The 26,333-nt window shown below is 42.0% G+C and overlaps 2 protein-coding genes across 2 annotated transcripts; one reads left to right on the plus strand and one right to left on the minus strand.

The window, feature by feature from the left end:
• Nucleotides 1–819: 819 nt before the first annotated feature.
• nt5m (5',3'-nucleotidase, mitochondrial) lies at nucleotides 820–6,464 on the minus strand. The gene is made up of 5 exons (XM_084160395.1): nucleotides 4,149–6,464; nucleotides 3,498–3,598; nucleotides 2,698–2,758; nucleotides 2,479–2,593; nucleotides 820–2,320 (listed from the first exon to the last, which is right to left on the minus strand). The coding sequence occupies exons 1-5, from the start codon at nucleotides 4,422–4,424 to the stop codon at nucleotides 2,181–2,183; spliced, it is 693 nt and encodes a 230-aa protein (XP_084016521.1). The 5' UTR covers nucleotides 4,425–6,464; the 3' UTR covers nucleotides 820–2,180.
• Nucleotides 6,465–6,568: 104 nt separating this feature from the next.
• On the plus strand, nucleotides 6,569–25,345 carry cops3 (COP9 signalosome subunit 3). Its single transcript, XM_084160383.1, has 12 exons — nucleotides 6,569–6,741; nucleotides 7,787–7,916; nucleotides 8,203–8,315; nucleotides 9,591–9,640; nucleotides 12,660–12,752; nucleotides 12,875–13,054; nucleotides 13,349–13,489; nucleotides 19,511–19,684; nucleotides 23,840–23,926; nucleotides 24,057–24,170; nucleotides 24,305–24,385; nucleotides 24,588–25,345. The coding sequence occupies exons 1-12, from the start codon at nucleotides 6,687–6,689 to the stop codon at nucleotides 24,639–24,641; spliced, it is 1,272 nt and encodes a 423-aa protein (XP_084016509.1). The 5' UTR covers nucleotides 6,569–6,686; the 3' UTR covers nucleotides 24,642–25,345.
• The last annotated feature ends 988 nt before the right edge of the window (nucleotides 25,346–26,333 follow it).

Consider the following 26,333-nt stretch of genomic DNA (forward strand, 5'->3'; position numbering starts at 1 on the left):
GTCTGGGTTTTGACTAGGCCATTCCAAGACATTTTAATGTTTCCCCTTAAACCACTCAAGTGTTGCTTTAGCAGTATGCTTAGGGTCATTGTCCTGCTGGAAGGTGAACCTCCGTCCCAGTCTCAAATCTCTGGAAGACTGAAAAAGGTTGCCCTCAAGAATTTCCCTGGATTTAGCCCCAGCCATCATTCCTTCAATTCTGACCAGTTTCCCAGTTCCTGCCGATGAAAAATATCCCCACAGCATGATGCTGGTGTTCTCGGGGTGATGAGAGGTGTTGGGTTTGTGCAGACAAAGCTTCATTTTAGTCTCATCTGACTAGAGTACCTTCTTCCATATGTTTGGGGAGTCTTTTTTTCTTTAAGCAATGGCTTTTTTCTGGCCACTCTTCCGTAAAGCCCAGCTCTGTGGAGTGTACGGCTTAAAGTGCTCCTATGTACAGATACTCCAATCTCAGCTGTGGAGCTTTGCAGCTCCTTCAGGGTTATCTTTGGTCTCTTTGTTGCCTCTCTGATTAATGCCCTCCTTGCCTGGTCCGTGAGTTTTTGTGGTGCCATATTCTTTCCATTTTTTTATAATGGATTTAAATGGTGCTCCGTGAGATGTTCAAAGTTTCCGATATTTTTTTATAACCCAACCCTGATCTGTACTTCCCCACAACTTTGTCCCTGACCTGTTTGGAGAGCTCCTTGGTCTTCATGGTGCCACTTGCTTGGTGGTGCCCCTTGCTTAGTGGTGTTGCAGACTCTGGGGCCTTTCAGAACAGGTGTATATATACTGAGATCATGTGACAGATCATGTGACACTTAGATTGCACACAGGTGGACTTTATTTAACTAATTATGTGACTTCTGAAGGTAATTGGTTGCACCAGATCTTATTTAGGGGTTTCATAGCAAAGGGGGTGAATACATATGCACGCACCACTTTTCCGTTATTTATTTTTTAGAATTATTTTAAACAAGTTATTTTTTTCATTTCACTTCACCAATTTTGACTATTTTGTGTATGTCCATTACATGAAATCCAAATAAAAATCCATTTAAATTACAGGTTGTAATGCATAGGAAAATAGGAAAAACGCCAAGGGGGATGAATACTTTTGCAAGGCACTGTAACACTTTGTGAACACTCTCCGCAGAGTCAGCAGAAAGTGGATGTTTCTGGTTTTCAGTGATACAGTATTTTCAACCGAAATTCCGTTTCCCCTGAACAACGTGGGGACTCCGCTCAGGTGTCTTTCTATGCCTGCTACGTTAGGTTGCTTTGTGAATGTACTGTAAGGCCTGTAAAGACACTTATGAAGAGAAATACATTTGTTTTGATGGAAGAGCTCGACCATATTCACAGCAGTGTGTGTTGGATACTTTGAGGTTAAGGTGGACTATGTAATGAGCTTTTTTTCAGTCAACCATTTTCTCGTCTCAAACAATAAGACACATAAGACTAATGCAAATAGGATACGTAATGTTAAAATTTGAAATAAAATAGGAAGGTTTAGCATGTCTTTATATTACATTTGATATATAATTATTTTTTAAATAAATTAAAGTATAGTCACTTTTTCTAAATCTGTGTTTTAAATCCATAGACATTAAGTTTATATCTTGCAAACTAGTCATATCTGTCATTCTCAATACGTGCCTGTGGATTGGTGGATGCTTTAAAACACTTAAGAAATCTACCTAAACTAAGTTGAGAAAGAATATATGGCCTACAATTTGATCGATGTTGGCACAATGGTGTAACACAACATTTACAAAATGGAGTCACTCCTATCCAGTACATGTGAAACAAAACTGTATGGCCCTCAGGCCAATGTCCTGGTCAACATACAAACAAAATATGTAGAAGGAACAACTGATAATAGATTCTTATACAACTATAAAGAGTGAGTCAAAACAGTAAACTCCGCATTTACTCTCTACTCAATATTGTTGCTGGTCTTTCACTGCAATCATTTTCAGTATTTCTACCTCATGCTTCAGTCTGTGTGTGCCCCCTAGTGGTCAAACAGATGGATTTTCTCTGACATTGGCAAAATAAGGTACAATAGACCCCTAAACTTCAAGTTGGAGATTGACTGTGGTGTATTAGTGGAGGTATTCACCCTTTGAACCCCAATACAGTGTAGGTCATCAGGGTGGAGAAGGGGAAGTTGACGTGTGTATGAGGGGGGCTCAGAGCCTCTTGCCCTCCAGGATGCTCCTCCAGTCATCTGCCCAGGAGAGCAGGCGGCGGTGGTTGGAGCTGGGGAGTATGTGCTTGTTGTGGCAGGCAGTGAATAGGATGTGCTCCCAGGTTGGTTTAGGCTCTACACCTGCAACAGAGGTGTATTCAGTAGTTAGAGACAAATACTAGCTACTGAATATACCTATGTGTATGACAGTAGCATGCATATGGCACCATCATATAAATATATGCACATATATTTACACACACCAAGTTTTCCAGCTTTGCTACAAACACTTGACTCACCGAGAATGTCTGGCTTGTCATCTATGAGGATGTCCCCAGTCACCACAGTCTTGTCTCTGGTTAGGATGATCTGGTCCAAGAAATCATAGCCCAGGTGCTTCTCTATCCAGGCATACTGAACACACACCAGAGAGAGCGCAAAGACCAGACATATTGTTAGAAAGAGGTACCACAACCACCACTCTGCCTACAGGATTACTGTCTTGACTCTGAGCTTACCTTCTCATATGGGCAGTGTATATAATGTTTTATAGGGCTGGTGCAAACAAAGACATCTGTGCTGGAAAACGGAGAAGAACACAACTGGGTTAGTTTGTTTTCAATGTCAATTTTCTACAACATACCGTTTTTGAAAGGTAAGCAAAGGGGATGTTCTAACATGAGGATATAGGCTAGTATTGGAACAGAGTTACTGTGAATGTACTGTTTCATGATGAGGGCATTTGCTTGAGGTTAACTACTATTTGGTTGTTGACGTAAGGTCGGCCAAAATGAAACACTAAAGCAAAGGTTCCATCTATAAAGACAGCGTGGTCCTCTGTAGCTCAGTTGGTAGAGCATGGTACTTGCAATGCCAAGATAGTGGGTTCGATTCCTGGGATCACCCATACATAAAATGCATGCCTGACTAAGTCGCTTTGGAGAAAAGCGTTTGTCTACTAATGTGCTATTAGCATGATTACATTTTAACACAGCAGAGCACACTATGACATAACATTTCCCTTCCTGAGAGGATTACTATGCTACTCTAGCACCGCCTTCTCCACCCTATTTGTTTAACATGACCCATAGAATATAGCCTATGGGTGATGACTAAATGACAAATAGTCTCTAGGTGAGGGTCAAAACAATGTAAAGCACTTTGGGAACACAAACAGCAATTCCTTCTTTTTGAACAGCTGACTCAATACAGCACCGGGCAAGTGTCTTTGAAATGAATGTGAATATTTTTAGAACATTTCGTAAGCTATGGTATTGTTCAGATATGGTTTGAATGACCATATACGGTTAAAACTTACTTCTCCATTTTAGCCATCTCCTTGACGGCCTGCACTCCTCCAGGAAGGGGCTCCAGCTCTTTAAAGAAGTCCTTTGACTGCCAAATGCTGATGGCCTTCTCCTACAGTCAATATAGCCTCTGCTTATCATCCACAGACTTATATAGATTGTGTGTGTGTGTTAATTTATGGCATACACAGAGGACCAAGATGCATGGCATACTTTAATACTCTGCCTGTCCAGTCTCCCTTTATGTTTGACATCATTATACAATAAAAGGGTTATGGGAGACATCTTTATCAAGTACATGCTTGCTATGGCTATACTGTGGAAATAGAGGGCTGTCTGGAGAAACTGGGGTTGCGTTATAAAGCAGAAATGAAAGCGCTTTTGTCACGAGCCACCATGAGAGTAGGGTTAACTAGACACAAGGACTTTGTTATAAATCATATCTGTGTGTGACTGGCATTTACACAATTCAATGCACTGACAGCTGCTGCTCTAGCAACCTTTTGAACATGCTGGGGACTTCTGATGCAAATGAATGAGCGACATGAAAAGCGCTCATTCAACCACAGACAATATACAGACAATGAATGTATGAGAATACAATTAATCGTATGGCTTTTTCCTGTTTTCACAGCCAGAATGCACAGTTCGGAACTACTTACACACAGGTCACTCCTCAAGCTCCCATACTGAGACGACACCCAGAATCCTCGTCTGTCCTCCAGGGCGATGTACGGTTCGTTGGGGTACCTGGCCCGGTATTTCTTCAGGAATCCCCCTTCGAAGTCTGCAATGACGCCATCCATGTCCACCAGCACCCGAAGTCTCTTACCAGAGGAAGAAGACATCTTCGCGGAAATACACTTGAACTGGTCATGGAGTAAGGTCCTCTCTCTGCCGAGTAGGCGTAACGTTACTATCCGAGGCAGTAATGACATTATTTACTTGCCTCGCTGATTTCTGTCCGTGATCCAACGAAGACTCCCGATGCGCGAGATAAGTATTCGAAACTCCAGAATCAAAAAATGCAATGTGTTATTCCTAATACTGATGGGTGCTATTTAAACAAACACTTTTTGGGGGACGTTGCTAATATGTAACTAACAAAAAAAAATGGTTTTAACCTTTATTACAATTGGTCAGGCTATGGCACTTGTGCTGCATAGCATTAGCCAGCAAGCTAGCTAACGTTAGCACTACCGGTGTGTTGATTAGCGCACAGGGTCAAATTTGACCTAAGCCTTTTCTTTCAGCACTGTATTTGGACTTGTTTACGACTCTTATCAGTATGGACTGGTTCTACAGCAGTTACTGTCGCATCTCACAACCCTTACCAGCCGCACAGCAGCTGTGAAATTTGGTCCAAATACTCTCATTAGTGTCGCCTACTGTACAAAATCCTGCAGTCAAAGACAATGTCGTGAAACGAGAAACGCACGTGTCCTCAGTTTCTCAGTGGGTTTTAAAAAGACAGAGGCAAACGTGTACCATGGCGAGTGAAAGGGAAAACGTCAACAACATTTAACTTTTTACATTGGTCCTCTGTAGCTCAGCTGATAGAGCACGGCGCTTGTAACGCCAGGGTAGTGAGTTCGACCCCCGGGACCACCCATACACAAAAATGTATGCACGCATGACTTTAAGTCGCTTTGGATAAAAGCGTCTGCTAAGTGGCATATTATTATTATTACTTCAAAAGAGGCTGACCATGCATGCAGCACGAGGAGCAAAATAACAGGGAAGGGAGGAATCAGTCAGATTCAGAGTGTTTAATAGTCACATATACAAGGTTGCAGGTGTGATTGCAGGGTACAGTGAAAATCTTAGGCCCCGAGCTCCAACATGCAGGACTAAGTTAAATAAAATAATTTAAATGGTAATAAATAAATAACTATAGAAATAGTACTATATACATCATAACAACTGTAGCAGTGATGAATAAATAAATGTCCATTGGGGTGGAGGCAGAGTAAAGACTGTTGGGGGGGTCCAAGTGAACCAAGTGAAATAAGAACAATAAAAGTAATAATATACATATTAACAACTGCAACAGTGATGAATGTCGTTGGGGTGGTCGGCTGCACGTATCAACTTCTGAAGCACCTTGCAGTCCGCGGCAGTGGAGTTGCCAGTATGCTCTCGATGGTGCTCCTGTAGAACACTGTGAGGGCCCTCGGGGACAGGCCGAATTTCAGCTCTGGAGAACACAGGTGCTAGACTCTTTCCAGTTCCCACACAGCCATGAGTGCCATGAATCTGGCAAGCAAGACTACACAGGTGTGGTCAATGGGAAGACAAATCCAATGAGGAGCCCAGAACAATGAAGAGATCCTGAGAAGCAGCTACAGTTAACAGAGTGGAGTGTGCTGGCCTATTGTGTGGTTTGATAATTGTATGTGGTAGGCCTACTGGGTAGGGAGCAGGGGAGGTTTCTGGCTCATTGGTAAACTGCTGGGAGACGTTGAGTGTCCCCTTGAAGGGGCCACCAATCTTGTTTTGCCAAATCACATCTGAAACAAGGCTAACATTGTAGACAATTAATTTATTATGTATAATTTTAATTGTTGAGCTGTACCATGTGTATCCTGTTCATATGACAAATAAACTTGACTTGACTCCATACACACATACAGTCTAAAATGCAGGGCTATTCAATTAACCTTGTGTTACTGGTGTCCCAGTCCAGATCTGAATCAGTCCCATTAGAGGGAAACAATGAAAAACAGTACTGCCCTGTGGCCCTCCACTGCTGTATTTGAGTGGGAAATCTCAAATTGTATAATATCTTTGCCTGCAACCCGGTAGCAGCTGCACTGCACTTCCTGTGTTTACTGGTTTGTGATCCTTTCTTAAAGTGATAGCACAGGGAGACAAATTCCCAATGAATACAATTCCTGATAACAAATAAAGACAATCAGCAGATGTTTAGAGGGGGTGTACGTTTCGAGCAAAGGAGGAAATAAATTGTAGCAAACAACAATAACTAGGTTTCTGATAAATTAAAATGTTGTGTCCCTTTAAGAGCCTAAAGTTCCAACCGTAAATCTCGTTGGATCCCGTCTGTTCTTACGAAGGTCTCACGATACTTCTCTCTCAGTGGCGGCTGTGTGGCCCCCTGTCTCAGCCAGCACGGACAGAGTTGTTTCTGACATTTGAATGAAAAACAGTCTGAATTGCTACCACTTTGGACAGATGAAATAATGGCTTCAGCCTTGGAGCAGTTCGTGAACAATGTGCGGCAGCTCTCCGCTCAAGGTATGGACACTAAACAGGTTTTAGTTGTCAGACGAGCTGGAACTATTAGCCAATGCTAACCAATGCGTTACTGTGCTGTTATCATGCATAACTAGCTAGGCTAGGTAGCCAAACTGGATAGATCCTTTTTGCATTATCATGTAAACACAGCGCTAAATTGATTGTTTTGGTGAACAAGGCCTCAAAAAAGTAGTTCACAAAGATGCGTTTTTACCCCGGGACACTAAAGTGTACCTCAAACAACACTGCAAACGGATACGTGTTTTAAAATCTTACTTTTTGTTTTTGTTAGAGAAAATAATTTGTGGGGAATGCCTACCGGTAGTTCCGCCCTAAGCACGCGCGATTGGTTGAAGAGCGCCATTGTCAAATGTTATTGGTCGACAGTCCCATCTGTAACGCAATATGCGATACTTCCATCGCTAGTGTACCAAGTGCAGGCCTTGACAGGACACTTGACCGGCCGATATATTTTACAGTTGCCAAGTACCTCAAGTCCACCATGATTTCATCCATGGGGAGGTTTAGTATCCGCAAAGAATGTGATCTATGCAGCTAGACCGCGTTTCATTATAAAAATATGCTAAGTATTCTTAGTGGCACCCAATATTCTATTCCATTTTATTTTTCTTACAAAATGATTACATATGCAGGTGTATTCAGTTGACATTCTGGCTATTTTGTTCTTACAGTTTTTATAGCCTGCTATTTATAGCCTGTATTAAAATATCGTTAGAAATAAGTGAACAACATAAATAAATATTTAGTTTGGACTATCATGGGCTTTCATCTCTGGGTAAGATGGGTGTAAAGTGGGTCTGCTGTTGGACAATAATGTGTGGGTTAGAGTTTGGGAGGGCTCCATCTAAAAATGGGAGAAACACTTGTGTAAACGAAACTATTTAGGATATAGGCTCTTCAACCTATATTCACACATGAACTCCCTTTTGATTTGGACCTGTACTTCTCTTCAACCAGCTCTAATAGCTCAACTATCAAGTGCTGCATTGTTTGTTTACCTATTGTCTTTACTGTTGCATATCAGGTCAGATGACACAGCTGTGTGAACTGATCAACAAGAGCGGGGAGCTGTTGGCCAAGAACCTGTCCCACCTGGACACTGTACTGGGGGCCTTGGACATCCAGGAACACTCCCTGGGTGTGCTGGCTGTGCTGTGAGTAGCCTGCTCTCTTCTGCAGTCATCTAATTCTTGATCAATGATTATAAGTCAATAACTGATCTAGGATATGACTTTGAGTCAGTTTCTGCTTACTGTACCTGTGTGCATTCGAGGCTAATAACTCAGGAAAGGATATTACACAGATCAAGGTGTTAAAATAAAATTGTGTGTCTGTTGAAACTGTCTGTCTTATACAGTCTACAATCTTTGTTGTTTTAATATACCATGGCAACATTTTTCTTGTGTACTCACGACCAGTTTTCACTTTCCCTTCATACAGGTTTGTGAAGTTCTCAATGCCAAACATCCCTGACTTTGAGACGCTCTTTTCCCAAGTCCAACTCTTTATCAGTACCTGCAATGGGGAGCACATCCGATATGCAACAGACACTTGTAAGTCTAAACGTAACTTATTTTTGGTTTCTAGAAGCCTTGTATTGATGTGTTGTTTACTCCATAAGGTGTTAACGCCTTGTAGTGATTAAAGTGTTTTCTAAGGAATTTGGATAATGTTTTTCAAGGTCAAATGATCAGGGCAAAATTAATTTAACTTGAACCTGTTAAACCAGGGGTTCCCAAACTTTTTTGCCCTGAAACCCCATTTTGACGTAAACAAATTTTGCGACCCCCACCATGTAAAAAAAGAAGAAAAAAGGTGATGTAATCAACGGCCAATGTTTACTTTTTTAATTGGGTCTATTACAAATCAGTCTGACAGTATTTCAATCTGAGGAAGTAGTTTGAAGTGATTGAAATGGATCAGAAAGGTATTGGGAAGTTCATCAGGCAATAATTGTCACCTGCGATGAAATCGAGGAGGGGACTGTGGATCTGTGCATTTACATTTTACATTTTGGTCATTTAGCAGACGCTCTTATCCAGATTTGAATTACAGTTAGTGAGTGCATACATTTTTCATACTGGCCCCCTGTGTGAAACGAACCCACAACCCTGGCGTTGCAAGCGCCATGCTCTACCAACAGAGCTACAGGGGACCCTACATTAGTCACACGCGATATCTGACAGCACTGTCCCGATTTTGACGAAACTTCGGTGATTGATGCGTCTTGTAGAGATCCGGTATTAACAAAATTACACTGATTGGCCGAAGGCGGGAGCTAGTAATTAACTGAAATGTGTTAATCACATACGGTATCCCAATTAGGCCAACGGGGGGCGCTGCATCATTCGTGGGGGCGACATGTTTTCTTGTTTTGTATGATCTTCTGTGTAGAAAAGAACGTCATTATTGATTATGTTCTTTTTCCCCATCTGATTTAGTGCCTGGTCTTGTCCATTCTGTTCTAATGAGTCCTGCGCGGCTTGTGAGCATTGTAGAGGGAAACAGAAGATGCGTACGGGTTCCTGAGAGTGTTGTCTTTCTGTGATGTGGTTGTAATATTTTTTTAGCATAAACCGTTCAAAAGATAGAACCACATTTGTAGGAAGAAAATAGAAAAAGCTCTATTTATTACAACCGCATCTAGCGGCTACCAGAGATGACTGATGTAACCGTGATTCTATGAACCAAGCACAATTATTGTAAAAAAAAAAAAAAATCTGTTTCTTTCGCGACCCCATTTTCATATCAGGTGACGCCACATGACGCCACAAACACCTAGTTTGGGAAACGCTGTAAAATCCACAATTTGATTATTCTCTTCACAGTTGCCGGCCTCTGCCATCAGTTGACAAACGCCCTTGTAGAACGGAAACAGGTAAGACTTGCCAAATGGCAGAAGAGCTAATGCATGAATTTACAGTGGGGGAAAAAAAGTATTTAGTCAGCCACCAATTGTGCAAGTTCTCCCACTTAAAAAGATGAGAGGCCTGTAATTTTCATCATAGGTACACGTCAACTATGACAGACAAAATGAGAAAAAAAATCCAGAAAATCACATTGTAGGATTTTTAATGAATTTATTTGCAAATTATGGTGGAAAGTAAGTATTTGGTCAATAACAAGTTTCTCAATACTTTGTTATCTACCCTTTGTTGGCAATGACACAGGTCAAATGTTTTCTGTAAGTCTTCACAAGGTTTTCACACACTGTTGCTGGGATTTTGGCCCATTCCTCCATGCAGATCTCCTCTAGAGCAGTGATGTTTTGGGGCTGTCGCTGGGCAACACAGACTTTCAACTCCCTCCAAAGATTTTCTATGGGGTTGAGATCTGGAGACTGGCTAGGCCACTCCAGGACCTTGAAATGCTTCTTACGAAGCCACTCCTTCGTTGCCCGGGCGGTGTGTTTGGGATCATTGTCATGCTGAAAGACCCAGCCACGTTTCATCTTCAATGCCCTTGCTGATGGAAGGAGGTTTTCACTCAAAATCTCACGATACATGGCCCCATTCATTCTTTCCTTTACACAGATCAGTCGTCCTGGTCCCTTTGGAGAAAAACAGCCCCAAAGCATGATGTTTCCACCCCCATGCTTCACAGTAGGTATGGTGTTTTTTGGATGCAACTCAGCATTCTTTGTCCTCCAAACACGACGAGTTGAGTTTTTTACCAAAAAAGTTATATTTTGGTTTCATCTGACCATATGACATTCTCCCAATCCTCTTCTGGATCATCCAAATGCACTCTAGCAAACTTCAGACGGGCCTGGACATGTACTGGCTTAAGCAGGGGGACACGTCTGGCACTGCAGGATTTGAGTCCCTGGCGGCGTAGTGTGTTACTGATGGTAGGCTTTGTTACTTTGGTCCCAGCTCTCTGCAGGTCATTCACTAGGTCCCCCCGTGTGGTTCTGGGATTTTTGCTCACCGTTCTTGTGATCATTTTGACCCCACGGGGTGAGATCTTGCGTGGAGCCCCAGATCGATGGAGATTATCAGTGGTCTTGTATGTCTTCCATTTCCTAATAATTGCTCCCACTGTTGATTTCTTCAAACCAAGCTGCTTACCTATTGCAGATTCAGTCTTCCCAGCCTGGTGCAGGTCTACAATTTTGTTTCTGGTGTCCTTTGACAGCTCTTTGGTCTTGGCCATAGTGGAGTTTGGAGTGTGACTGTTTGAGGTTGTGGACAGGTGTCTTTTATACTGATAACAAGTTCAAACAGGTGCCATTAATACAGGTAACGAGTGGAGGACAGAGGAGCCTCTTAAAGAAGAAGTTACAGGTCTGTGAGAGCCAGAAATCTTGCTTGTTTGTAGGTGACCAAATACTTATTTCCCACCATAATTTACAAATAAATTCATTAAAAATCCTACAATGTGATTTTCTGGATTTTTTTTCCTCAATTTGTCTGTCATAGTTGACGTGTACCTATGATGAAAATTACAGGCCTCTCTCATCTTTTTAAGTGGGAGAACTTGCACAATTGGTGGCTGACTACATACTTTTTCCCCCCACTGTACTTATCTATTGACACTCATTTACATGGTCTGTTTGAAAAAATTACTCATGTTTTTACAAGATAAGACCCAGATTATGGCATTATTACTCTACATGATTTCAAAACCAAAAAGCCAACCCATGAGAATGCATATTGGTTCATTCTACTTTATATAAGTTTAATGCAGCTGTTTTTCAAAGAAAGATAGAATTGGCTCTGTTAATTCCATGCTTGGATATTTTATTTGTAATCACAGCAGTGGAGGGAATGTGAAACAGACGTCAGCGTGCTAGTTTAGCAGTACAACTCAGGGGAAACTGACCGTACCAAGGCTCAAACCTGGGGACCTCTGCCTTGCTAACATACGTGATCGCCCTGCTTGACAACGTACTATCCAGTTATGCCACCAAAACCGAACCTCGATGGCAACACTGGCGACATTTCAAGCTACAGTTGAAGTCGGAAGTTTACATACACTTAGGTTGGAGTCATTAAAACTCGTTTTTCAACCACTCCACACATTTCTTGTTAACAAACTATAGTTTTGGCAAGTCGGTTAGGACATCTACTTTGTAAGTAATTATTCCAACAACCTGAAAGGCTGCTCAGCAAGGAAGAAGCCACTGCTCCAAAACCGCCGTAAAAAAGCCAGACTACGGTTTGCAACTGCACATGGGGACAAAGATCGTACTTTTTGGAGAAATGTCCTCAGGTCTGATGAAACAAAAATAGAACTGTTTGGCCATAATGACCATCGTTATGTTTGGAGGAAAAAGGGGGTCCTTGCAAGACGAAGAACACCATTATGTGGATTTGGAAGGAAAATTATGTGGATATATTGAAGCAACATCTCAAGACATCAGTCAGGAAGTTAAAGCTTGGTCGCAAATGGGTCTTCCAAATGGACAATGACCCCAAGCATCCTAACAAAGTTGTGACAAAATGGCTTAAGGACAACAAAGTCAAGGTATTGGAGTGGCCATCACAAAGCCCTGACCTCAATCCTATAGAAAATGTGTGGGCAGAACTGAAAAAGCGTGTGCGAGCAAGGAGGCCTACAAACCTGACTCAGTTACACCAGCTCTGTCAGGAGGAATGGGCCATGTCAACTTCTGACCCACTGGGAATGTGACGAAATAAATAAAAGCTTAAATAAATAATTCCCTCTACTATTATTCAGACATTTCACATTCTTAAAATAAAGTGGTGATCCTAACTGACCTAAGACAGGGAATTTTTACTAGGATTAAATATCAGGAATTGTGAAAAACTGAGTTTAAATATATTTGGCTAAGGTGTATGTATACTTCCAACTACAATTGTAGCTGTGGAGTGAGTTCACGGCACATTGTTGTTTCTGTTACATTTGGTTTAATGCATCTCTTTCCTTCATAGCCATTGAGGGGCGTCGGCATTCTAAAACAGGCAATAGACAAAATGCAGATGAACACAAACCAACTTACCTCAGTTCATGCAGACCTGTGTCAGGTGTGTAAACTGATTCATGTCAACTGGATCTTTGACTTTATATGATTATTGAAATGTGTTGATTCTTGGCTACGAGACTAAGAATGAATGACCCCTCAACAACTTTGTATGTACATCCACAGCTGTGCTTGTTAGCAAAGTGCTTCAAGCCTGTCCTCCCGTTTCTTGAGCTTGACATGATGGACATCTGTAAGGAGAATGGCGCCTACGATGCAAAGCACTTTCTATGTTACTACTATTACGGAGGCATGATCTACACGGGTCTGAAGAACTTTGAAAGAGCACTGTATTTTTATGAACAGGTACTGGCTTATTTGAGAATCTAAAATGTGCATGCTAAAGCTGTTTTGGATGTGACTTAGTGTTCCTGTTATCAAAAGTGAATTGATTTAGCATACTACTAGTAACACATTTGCTAATCTTAATACCATTTCAAATGACCTTTTTAAGTTTAATATTTTGATACTAGGTATTTATACAGTAGTCAAGTACACCCTGAGTTGACATTGAATCTATTAGGGCATAGACTTGGCTGTAGTTGGTTTACTTCTCTAATTCCATTGTGTGATATTCTGATGATTCCCCCCCCCCCCCAGGCAATAACCACTCCAGCTATGGCAGTCAGTCACATCATGTTGGAGGCCTATAAGAAGTACATCCTGGTCTCCTTGATTCTACATGGCAAAGTGCAGCAGCTCCCCAAATACACATCACAGATAGTTGGGAGGTTCATAAAGGTGAGAATGAAGATGCAAAATGGCCCATATTTTACATCCTTAAATGTGCCATTACATCTTGAACACTAGAACCGCTGGGCCTCCATGGGCTCCCCTTCAAGCTAATGAGCAGTCATTCTGACTGCAACATTATAACAGTGTAATAATAATAATATCGCAAAAAAATATGAGTTGGTTGTGTTTATGAAGGTCTTAGGAACATTAGAATACGATTAAACAAAATATAAATAACACAATAGCATTTTCATTAGTTTATGTTACTGTACAGTCGTGGTCAATTTTTTTTTTACAATGACACAAATATTAATTTTCACAAAGTCTGCTGCCTCAGTTTTGATGATGGCAATTTGCATATACTCCAGAATGTTATGAAGAGTGATCAGATGAATTGCAATTAATTGCAAAGTCCCTCTTTGCCATGAAAATGAACTTAATCCCCAAAAAACATTTCCACTGCATTTCAGCCCTGCCACAAAAGGACCAGCTGCCATCATGTCAGTGATTCTCTCGTTAACACAGGTGAGAGTATTGACGAGGACAAGGCTGGAGATCACTCTGTCATGCTGATTGGGTTAGAATAACAGACTGGAAGCTTTAAAAGGAGGGTGGTGCTTGAAATCATTGTTCTTCCTCTGTTAACCATGGTTACCTGCAAGGAAACACGTGCTGCCATCATTGCTTTGCACAAAAAGGGCTTCACAGGCAAGGATATTGCTGCTAGTAAGATTGCACCTAAATCAACCATTTATCGGAGCATCAAGAACTTCAAGGAGAGAGGTTCAATTGTTGTGAAGAAGGCTTCAGGGCGCCCAAGAAAGTCCAGCAAGTGCAAGGACCGTCTCCTAAAGTTGAATCAGCTGTGGGATCGGGGCACCACCAGTGCAGAGCTTGCTCAGGAATGGCAGCAGGCAGGTGTGAGTGCATCTGCACGCACAGTGAGGCAAAGACTTTTGGAGGATGGCCTGGTGTCAAGAAGGGCAGCGAGGACACCACTTCTCTCCAGGAAAAACATCAGGGACAGACTGATATTCTGCAAAAGGTACAGGGATTGGACTGCTGAGGACTGGGGTAAAGTCATTTTCTCTGATGAATCCCCTTTCCAATTGTTTGGGGCGTCCGGAAAAAAGCTTGTCCGGAGAAGAAAAGGTGAACGCTACCATCAGTCCTGTGTCATGCCAACAGTAAAGCATCCTGAGACCATTCATGTGTGGGGTTGCTTCTCAGCGAAGGGAGTGGGCTCACTCACAATTTTGCCTAAGAACACAGCCATGAATAAAGAATGGTACCAACACATCCTCCGAGAGCAACTTCTCCCAACCATCCAAGAACAGTTTGGTGACGAACAATGCCTTTTCCAGCATGATGGAGCACCTTGCCATAAGGCAAAAGTGATAACTAAGTGGCCCGGGGAACAAAACATCGACATTTTGGGTCCATGGCCAGGAAACTCCCCAGACCTTAATCCCATTAAGAACTTGTGGTCGATCCTCAAGAGGCGGGTGGACAAACAAAAACCCACAAATTCTGACAAACTCCAAGCATTGATTATGCAAGAATGGGCTGCCATCATTCAGGATGTGGCCCAGAAGTTAATTGACAGCATGCCAGGGCGGATTGCAGAGGTCTTGAAACAGAAGGGTCAAAACTGCAAATATTGACTCTTTGCATAAACTTAATGTAATTGTCAATAAAAGCCTTTGACACTTATGGAATGCTTGTAATTATACTTCAGTATACCATAGTAACATCTGACAAAAATATCTAAAAACACTGAAGCAGCAAACTTTGTGAAGACCAATACTTGTGTCATTCTCAATTTTTGACCACGACTGTAGGGTGTATGGAAAAACAAAAAGCACAAACATTCAAGTGTTCAATCAGTTTGATTTGTGGTGTGCCTTTTGAGTATGAAGCAAAGCATATGTGTTGGGTCGCGGTAACAGCAACACCCCAACCACCAAGATGCATGGTCAGCAAGACATGCGGCCAAAATGATAAAAACAGTAGCCTAAATATCATTATAAGTGCTTGATTAGTAATGAAAATCGGCACAAAAGCAATAATGTCATTATAATTAAAATAAGTGTTGATATGACAGCAGTAAAAAATAGTAATTTATTGTCAGCTCGTGCTTATATGGTGTGCTTCTTCACGCAATGGCATCAGTTGGAGCATGTTCATGTCACATAAACGAAAGCTGGTGAGTGCGTTGCTGATGTTGTATGCTTGCAATGTAGGGTCTGCGCTCTGTGATGACATTTTGTGCTGATAATCGGTTGTAACATTGTCACAGGCTTGTTCTGTCCACACGGTGCTTTCTTGCCTATTCTTTCTCACCGTTTCATTTGGTGGTGGCGCGGGCACTTGCTCAGTGCCCACTATTCTGGCTTTTTTACGCTGTAGGTGTAGGTTCAGGCTGAGGTTCAGAATCAGAAGAATTGTCATCAGAGATGTCATGATTCATTTCTTCCCCACCATCTGAGTCGTTTTCATTCAGATTTTGTAGCAACGCTAACGCAGCATCTGCATCCATTCGTCTTGGTATTTTTGCCACTGTAAATTACACACACTTTCACTGTGTACTCCAAGTAGGCCAGAGTAGACTGATTGGATTCGGTGGACTGATATCGGGTTTCCGTTTGGAAAATGTGGCGCCGGACATTTGACCGGCAGCATTTTAATTTACCGGACATTTTGAGAAATTCTCCGGACCCATATGCATTGGGTGCTCAGAATGACAGAAATCACATTTAGAATATAGTCATTCATATTAACAGAACATGCAAGTCAAGGATGCAACGATGTGCGGCCCTTCTCACCAAATTCTGATGCACACTTTTAAGAAGTTAGAATATTTGTCCACATTTACTTTCCTCAGCCAACAAGACGGGTAACGAACAGAAAAATCACTAGCCTATGTCAATCCACTATCCCCCATAGTAGAAACGTTTAGCTATTCTATTGGTCAGCTTGTCGAGAAAGAAATGGCCTATTCCAAACAGACACTGGGACAGTTGTTGGACGATAGATCCTACATTTTTACAACCAGTAGACCTAGGCTACATTAAAAACCAATGAGGCAGATCAGATGATGCATTAGATCAGAACGTTTACTTTAAAATGTTGATAAACTATTATTTCTTAACATTATAAGCGCAGCAATGTGCACAAGGCAGTAGGGTACGCGCGAATGTTCGTTTCATAATGCAATTAACTGTAAAACATCGTTGTCAAAGCGCACCGCACATGCGAGCGGTTTCATGTGACCTGTTAGACATTTAGAAAGAGCGGAGAACTAATATGCAACAACTAGCATTGGTTGCTAATATGACTAGGATTGTGCCTTTGGCTACAGGAGAATGAAAGAAAGTTTATATAAAAGAATAGCCTCCACGGATATGGTCTGATTTTGGCTAGGCTACTTTGAAGCAAGGTAAGACGTGCCTCATAATATGTAGTAAAACGTTAAGGTTTCAAACAATTAAGTATATGTTTTCAAAATGCATACTGCCTCCAGCTCATTGCAAAGTGGTGTGTGACGCGCTAATGAAACCTGCCTTCTGTTACATATGCATGCTGTTTGAGATACTGTAGCAGCAGCGCTCATGCTGTCTGACAGAGTTTCTGCTCAAAGGCTCTGTATCTGTAAAGTCGTGGTCAAAGGTTTTGAGAATGACACAAGTATTGGTCTTCACAAAGTTCGCTGCTTCAGTGTTATGAGATATTTTTGTCAGATGTTACTATGGTATACTGAAGTATAATTACAAGCGTTCCATAAGTGTCAAAGGCTTTCATTGACAATTACATTAAGTTTATGCAAAGAGTCAATATTTGCAGTGTTGACCCTTCTTTTTCAAGACCTCTGCAATCTGCCCTGGCATGCTGTCATTTAACTTCTGGGCCACATCCTGACTGATGGCAGCCCATTCTTGCATAATCAATGCTTGGAGTTTGTCAGAATTTGTGGGTTTTTGTTTGTCCACCCGCTTCTTGATGATTGACCACAAATTCTCAATGGGATTAAGGTCTGGGGAGTTTCCTGGCCATGGACCCAAAATGTCGATGTTTTGTTCCCCGAGCCACTTAGTTATCACTTTTGCCTTATGGCAAGGTGCTCCATCATGCTGGAAAAGGCATTGGTTATCACCAAACTGTTATTGGATGGTTGGGAGAAGTTGCTCTCGGAGGATGTGTTGGTACCATTCTTTATTCATGGCTGTTTTCTTAGGCAAAATTGTGAGTGAGCCCACTCCCTTGGCTGAGAAGCAAAACCACACATGAATGGTCTCAGGATGCTTTACTGTTTGCATGACACAGGACTGATGGTAGCGCTCACCTTAAGGTGTTTTCCGGATGCCCCAAACAATCGGAAAGGGGATTCATCAGAGAAAATGTCTTTACCCCAGTCCTCAGCAGTCCAATCCCTGTACCTTTTGCAGAATATCAGTCTGTCCCTGATGTTTTTCCTGGAGAGAAGTGGCTTCCCCGCTGCCCTTCTTGACACCAGGCCATCCTCCAAAAGTCTTTGCCTCACTGTGCGTGCAGATGCACTCACACCTGCCTGCTGCCATTCCTGAGCAAGCTCTGCACTGATGATGCCCTGATCCCGCAGCTGAATCAACTTTAGGAGACAGTCCTGGCACTTGCTGGACTTTCATGGGCGCCCTGACGCCGCCTTCAAAACAATTGAACCTCTCTCCTTGAAGTTCTTGATGATCCGATAAATGGTTGATTTAGGTGCAATCTTACTAGCAGCGATATCTTTGCCTGTGAAGCCCTTTTAGTGCAAAGCAATGATGACGTCACGTGTTTCCTTGCAGGTAACCATGGTTAACAGAGGAAGAACAATGATTTCAAGCACCACCCTCTTTTTAAAGCTTCCAGTCTGTTATTCTAACTCAATCAGCATGACAGAGTGATCTCCAGCCTTGTCCTCGTCAACACTCTCACCTGTGTTAACGAGAGAATCACTGACATGATGGCAGCTGGTCCTTTTGTGGCAGGGCTGAAATGCAGTGGAAATGTTTTTTGGGGATTAAGTTCATTTTCATGGCAAAGAGGGACTTTGCAATTCATCTGATCACTCTTCATGACATTCTGGAGTATATGCAAATTGCAATCATCAAAACTGAGGCAGCAGACTTTGTGAAAATTAGTATTTGTGTCATTCTCAAAACGTTTGACCACGAATGTATGCTGTAGGCCAACCTGTGTGATAAATAAGATGCATAACGAATATACTGTACACACGCCAATTTAATTCCACAAAATTATGCAAAGTAATCTATAGACCAATAGATAAGCATGACTAGTCAAATGTATTTCCATCGACTGGTATTTCCATCAATGAATAGGCTGAAAAGCATTCTTTTGCAATGGGATATTTTCTTCTCCAGGACAATTGGTCGGCGGCCAAAAACAAATTAGGCCAAAAGCCGGCTGTTACCGGCTAAAGGAAACCCTGGTACATACCATTTTTTTTTATTATAGTTAGAATAGATCAATACATCATTCACAATTAGTGATGACATAATTATGCATTGTTCGCTTCCCCTTGCTCATCAACTCACCCATTCGCCCCCATCATACTTGACTTAATTTATTTAATCTGTTGTCATATGTGTGATATTAGTTTCGGTTCAGTTTCGAGGCAATTATCGGGGTGATTATCAACTAGGCACGGTACCTTAAACTATCGGGAAAAGGAGCGGAGCAGTACCTACTGAGGGGCAACGGGAAAACTATTCAAAAAATGACATGCCCTCCTTAAACTGGTTATAACTCCAGTTCTGTCTGTGATATTAAGATTCTAACGACATTGTTTTTTATATAGACTTTTCTTAAATAAGTCTATATAAAAAAACAAATGAAGGAGGGGGGCATAACTTTTAAAATGGCAGAGTAATAATTTATACAATTTTTATGAACAGTCCAAATAACTGCTTTAGCGGTTCTAGTGTTGTGCTTGTTGTACTACATATAACATAGTATTACATATTCTACTGCTTTGTGTTTCTGCAGCCTCTCAGCAATGCCTACCATGAGCTTGCTCAGGTGTACGCCACCAACAACCCAGCAGAACTGCGCACCCAGGTGAACAAACACAGCGAGACCTTCACACGCGACAACAACACAGGCCTTGTCAAGCAGTGCCTGTCCTCCCTCTACAAGAAGAACATCCAGAGGCTAACAAAGGTATACTTCCTTCTCTCACCACAAATATGTCACCCGTAGCCAAGATATCCTTCCCTCACTCCACCCGAGCCACGGCCTGTTCACCCCGCTACCATCTAGAAGGTGGAGACAGTACAGGTGCATCAAAGCTGGGACCGAGAGACTGGAAAAACAGCTTCTATCTCCAGGCCATCAGACTGTTAGAGTCCCCCACTAGCCTGCCTCCGCCCAGTACCCTGCCCTGAACTTTAGTCACTGTTACTAGCTGGCTATCACCCGATACTCAACCCTGCACCTTAGAGACTGCTGCCCTATGTACAAAGTAATTGAACACTGGTCACTTCAATCATGTTTCCATATTGTTTTACCCACTTCATATGTATATACTGTATTCTAGTCAAGGCTCATCCTATATAACTACTCCTGTACACACATTTTCTATTCATATACAGTGCCTTTGGAAAGTATTCAGACCCCTTTACTTTTTCCATATTTTGTTACGTTACAGCCTTATTCTAAAATGGATAAAATAAAATAAAATGTCTCAGCAATCTACACACACTACCCCATAATGACAAAGCGAAAACAGATACCTTATTTACATAAGTATTCAGACCCTTTGCTCTGAGACTCGAAATTTGAGCTCAGGTGCATCCTGTTTCCATTGATCATCCTTGAGATGTTTCTACAACTTGATTGGAGTCCACCTGTGGTAAATTCAATTGATTGGATATGATTTGGAAAGGCCCACACCTGTCTATATAAGGTCCCACAGTTGACAGTGCATGTCAGAGCAAAAACCAAGCCATGAGGTTGAAGGAATTGTCCGTAGAGCTCCGAAACAGGCTAGTGTCGAGGCACAGATCTGGGGAAGGGTACCAAAACATTTCTGCAGCATTGAAGGTCCCCAAGAACACAGTGGCCTCCATCATTCTTAAATGGAAGAAGTTTGAAACCACCAAGTCTCTTCCTAGAGCTGGCCGCCCGGCCAAACTGAGCAATCGGGGGAGCAGGGCCTTGGTCAGGGAGGTGACCAAGAACCCGATGGTCACTCTGACAGAGCTCTAGAGTTCCTCTGTGGAGATGGGAGAGCCTTCCAGAAGGACAACCATCTCTGCAGCACTCCACCAATCAGGTCTTTATTGTAGAGTGGCCAGACTGCTTGGAGTTTGCCAAACGGCACCTAAAGACTCAGACCATGAGAAACAAGATTCTCTGGTCTGATGAAACCAAGATTGAACTCTTTGGCTTGAATGCCAAGCATCACATCTGGAGGAAACCTGGCACCATCCCTACGGTGAAGCATGGTGGTGGTAGCATCATGCTGTGGGGATGTTTTTCAGCGGCAGGGACTGGGAGACTAGTCGGGATCGGAGGGAAAGATTAACTTAGCAAAGTACAGAGAGATCCTTGATGAAAACCTGCTCCAGAGCGCTCAGGACCTCAGACTGGGGCGACGGTTCACCTTCCAACAGGACAATGACCCTAAGCACACAGCCAAGACAATGCATGAGTGGCTTCGGGACAAGTCTCTGAATGTCCTTGAGTGGCCCAGCCAGAGCCCAGACTTTAACCCGATCTAACATCTCTGGAGAGACCTGAAAATAGCTGTGCAGCAACGCTCCCCATCCAACCTGACAGAGCTTGAGAGGATCTGCAGAGAAGAATGGGAGAAACTCCCCAAATACAGGTGTGGCAATCTTGTAGCGTCATACCCAAGAAGACTCAAGGCTATAATCGCTGCCAAAGGTGCTTCAACAAAGTACTGAGTAAAGTGTCTGAATACTTATGTAAATGTGATTTTTCAGGTTTTTATTTTTAATAAATTAGCAAAAATGTCTAAAAAAAACAGTTTTTGCTTTGTCATTATGGGGTGTTGTGTGTAGATTAATGAGGGGGGGGAAACAATTTAATACGTTTTAGAATAAGGCTGTAACGTAACAATGTGGAATAAGTGAAGAGGTCTGAATACTTTCCAAAGGCACTGTACAGTACATAATGTCTATACACACCATATACAGTGGGGGGAAAAAAGTATTTATTCAGCCACCAATTGTGCAAGTTCTCCCACTTAAAAAGATGAGAGAGGCCTGTAATTTTCATCATAGGTACACGTCAACTATGACAGACAAAATGAGGGAAAAAAATCCAGAAAATCACATTGTAGGATTTTTAATGAATTTATTTGCAAATTATGGTGGAAAGTAAGTATTTGGTCAATAACAAAAGTTTCTCAATACTTTGTTATATACCCTTTGTTGGCAATGACACAGGTCAAACGTTTTCTGTAAGTCTTCACAAGGTTTTCACACACTGTTGCTGGTGTTTTGGCCCATTCCTCCATGCAGATCTCCTCTAGAGCAGTGATGTTTTGGGGCTGTCGCTGGGCAACACAGACTTTCAACTCCCTCCAAAGATTTTCTATGGGGTTGAGATCTGGAGACTGGCTAGGCCACTCCAGGACCTTGAAATGCTTCTTACGAAGCCACTCCTTCGTTGCCCGGGCGGTGTGTTTGGGATCATTGTCATGCTGAAAGACCCAGCCACGTTTCATCTTCAATGCCCTTGCTGATGGAAGGAGGTTTTCACTCAAAATCTCACGATACATGGCCCCATTCATTCTTTCCTTTACACGGATCAGTCGTCCTGGTCCCTTTGCAGAAAAACAGCCCCAAAGCATGATGTTTCCACCCCCATGCTTCACAGTAGGTATGGTGTTCTTTGGATGCAACTCAGCATTCTTTGTCCTCCAAACACGACGAGTTGAGTTTTTACCAAAAAAGTTCTATTTTGGTTTCATCTGACCATATGACATTCTCCCAATCCTCTTCTGGATCATCCAAATACACTCTAGCAAACTTCAGACGGGCCTGGACATGTACTGGCTTAAGCAGGGGGACACGTCTGGCACTGCAGGATTTGAGTCCCTGGCGGCGTAGTGTGTTACTGATAGTAGGCTTTGTTACTTTGGTCCCAGCTCTCTGCAGGTCATTCACTAGGTCCCCCCGTGTGGTTCTGGGATTTTTGCTCACCGTTCTTGTGATCATTTTGACCCCATGGGGTGAGATCTTGCGTGGAGCCCCAGATCGAGGGAGATTATCAGTGGTTTTGTATGTCTTCCATTTCCTAATAATTGCTCCCACAGTTGATTTCTTCAAACCAAGCTGCTTACCTATTGCAGATTCAGTCTTCCCAGCCTGGTGCAGGTCTACAATTTTGTTTCTGGTGTCCTTTGACAGCTCTTTGGTCTTGGCCATAGTGGAGTTTGGAGTGTGACTGTTTGAGGTTGTGGACAGGTGTCTTTTATACTGATAACAAGTTCAAACAGGTGCCATTAATACAGGTAACGAGTGGAGGACAGAGGAGCCTCTTAAAGAAGAAGTTACAGGTCTGTGAGAGCCAGAAATCTTGCTTGTTTGTAGGTGACCAAATACTTATTTTCCACCATAATTTGCAAAGAAATTCATAAAAAATCCTACAATGTGATTTCCTGGATTTTTTCCCCTCAATTTGTCTGTCCTAGTTGACGTGTACCTATGATGAAAATTACAGGCCTCTCTCATCTTTTTAAGTGGGAGAACTTGCACAATTGGTGGCTGACTAAATACTTTTTTTCCCCACTGTATATTTATATTCCGGACTCTGACATTGTTCACTCTAATATTTCTTAATTCCTGTCTTAAACTTTTTGGATTTGCGTGTATTGTTAGGTAGTACTGCACTGTTGGAACTAGGAACATAAGCATTTCGCTACACCCACGATAATATCTGGAAAATATGTGAACTCGACCAAGAAAATTTGATTTGATTCGACTATACCAACTCAGCCCAAATATATCCTCCCACAACCTCCAAATGGACCTCAATATACCGCCCTATATTTAATACCCCCTTCAGATCATATATCTTCTTAGACACAAATATGACCCCCTCACCTCACATACTTCCCTCCTAATATATCTACCAATAGTCCTCGCTCACCTCAAGTACCTCACCCTTACCCCCAATACACCGTTCTCATCCCTAATATCCCTCCGTCCGCATTAAACTATATTCAAAATATACTGTCTACCTTCCTCGTCCCTATCTTCACCCTGTTACAAGGGTGACGATATGTAAACAAAGTATTTAAAGCAAATGGTCAGAATGTATCTGACCACCGTTCTTTCTTTGCAGACTTTCTTGACGCTGTCCTTGCAAGACATGGCGAGTCGAGTGCAGCTGTCTGGGCCCCAGGAGGCCGAAAAGTATGTCTTGCACATGGTAAGCCAACGCGACCGCAGGAGGATAGGCATGCTTTATCTCAGTACTCTAAGAACACTCACTTTTGAATGTCTGAAAGAAAATGGCCTTCATTGATTTGTCCATTGGTTACATTTTCTGTTCCTTACAGATTGAAGATGGTGAGATCTATGCCAGCATCAACCAAAAGGATGGCATGGTCTGTTTCCATGACAACCCGGAGAAATACAACAACCCTGCAATGCTTCACAAAATTGACCAAGAGGTAAGAGAATGGTAATGTTGATTATCTATCCTTGAATGAAAATGACTGTTGAGGTACAATGAAGTGATAAATTAATTGCGTCTCTTTTGGTAATGTTTTAGGGAAGTAAATGCCTTGTTCTGTGTCCTTCACAGATGCTGAAGTGTATAGAGCTGGATGAGAAACTAAAGTCCATGGATCAAGAAATCACAGTAAACCCGCAGTTTGTGCAGAAGGTAAGAAGTCCTTTAGGCTCCTCTAGAGGTTTTCCAAGAGGAGTATATTTGAAATTCAGGTGTTTGAGGGTTGGTTGGTCGCTTTTTAAATATTTTTATCCCATTCTCAGAAATATATCAAGTAGCCATATGAAACATCTAGTCTTCCAGTTATTATTATACAAATGATTGCTAATGGTTAGCATCACATTGTGTGTTTCAGAGTATGGGAACGCAGGAGGATGACGTTGGCAGCAAAACGTCCAGTTACTCCTGAGGGCCATGGACAGGGGAGAACACTGCCACCCTTCAGGTTCTCATTGGATGACTTTTTTTAAAAGAGGAAAAACATTCTATTGAGTATGGACATTGGTCAAGGAAAATCTAAATGTGTGGAATGATAATTTGGTTATTTCTTTCATGGTGTCTTGAGGAAACCTTAACAAAAAAACAATTTTGTCAGTGTTTTATTTATCATTGTTCAGGTGGATGAGCCACTGCTGCATTAACAACCATAATAATAAAAACTGGACTTATTTGTTCAAAAAGGAAGTGTGATAAAGCACAGTTTTTCTGTTGCATGTTCATTTTTGAGGTATTTCCTTTTACATGCAACATTTGAGGAAATCTTAAGTCTCCTGTTTCGAACATCAGTAATCGACTAGCTAGCATCATTTTTTTGGTCAAATCACCTGGAGATTTGACAACAAAAGCAAGGCTGTACTTCTGCCCTTGACCAAATGTAGAGAGGATAGTACAGTTTTTTTTTAAAAAGATGGTGCACCGTTATTTCCATCCCCTAGAGGTCTCTCGTGTACTGTGTTGTGCTGTAGTTTGAATTTACTGCAGGTGGAATGAGCTCTGAGCTGGAGACATACTTATCTGTTATCTGGAAGGACTCAAGATTTGCGGTTTTGAATCTCTTGAAATACATTGATTCAGTAAATTGACACAATTTTGAATTAAATGTATCACATCACATTCCTGTTTTGTCAGCAGTGTTTACCCTAGTTTTCTGACATTCAGTGCTACTTATGGCTCAGCTATTTGTGCAGTGTTTCGTTTGTCGTTTTTTAACAGAGAGATGTAGGATTTATTGTATTGGAAAGCCTCAACTTAACCCATTCATGTCCATAACGGACATTTTGAAATGTCTTTTGGTACACTTGTTCTCTGAGCTTACTGATGGATAATTCAAAATATTTATTTTTTTATCAGCCAAAGCGGATGTCTACAATGTGAGTTTTTGGTATTGTACTACATTTCATGAGTCAAATAATATGAATACATGTTCAAATGATCAGATCTTAATCATTTTTGGTATATAGATTGCCTGGATGTATGTGTATCCTATCTAATCTATCTATCCAAAAGTACACAAAAAAACAGAGTGCTGTAGCATGTAAAAATCACCTGTCCTCGGTTGCAACACTCACTACCGAGTTCCAAACTGCCTCTGGAAGCAACGTCAGGAGCTTCATGAAATGGGTTTCCATGGCCGAGCAGCTGCACACAAGCCTAAGGTCACCATGCACAATGCCAAGTATTGGCTGGAGTGGTGTAAAGCTTGCCACCAATGGACTCTTGAGCAGTGGAAACGCGTTCTCTAGAGTGATGAATCACGCTTCACCATCTGGCAGTCCGACAGATGAATCTGGGTTTGGCTGATGCCAGGAGAATGCTACCTGCCCTAATGCATAGTGCCAACTGTAAAGTTTGGTGGAGGAGGAATAATGGTCTGGGGCTGTTTTTCATGGTTCGGGCTAGGCCCCTTAGTTACAGTGAGGAGAAATCTTAACGCTACAGCATACAATGACATTCTAGACGATTCTGAGCTTCCACCTTTGTGGCAACAGTTTAGGGAAGGCCCTTTCCTGTTTCACAATGACAATGTCCCCGTGCACAAAGTGAGGTCCATACAGAAAATGGTTTGTCGAGATCGGTGTGGAAGAACTTGACTGGCCTGCAC

This window comes from Coregonus lavaretus (genome assembly GCF_964263955.1).
Source record: "Coregonus lavaretus genome assembly, chromosome: 1".
Taxonomy (NCBI): Eukaryota; Metazoa; Chordata; class Actinopteri; order Salmoniformes; family Salmonidae; genus Coregonus; species Coregonus lavaretus.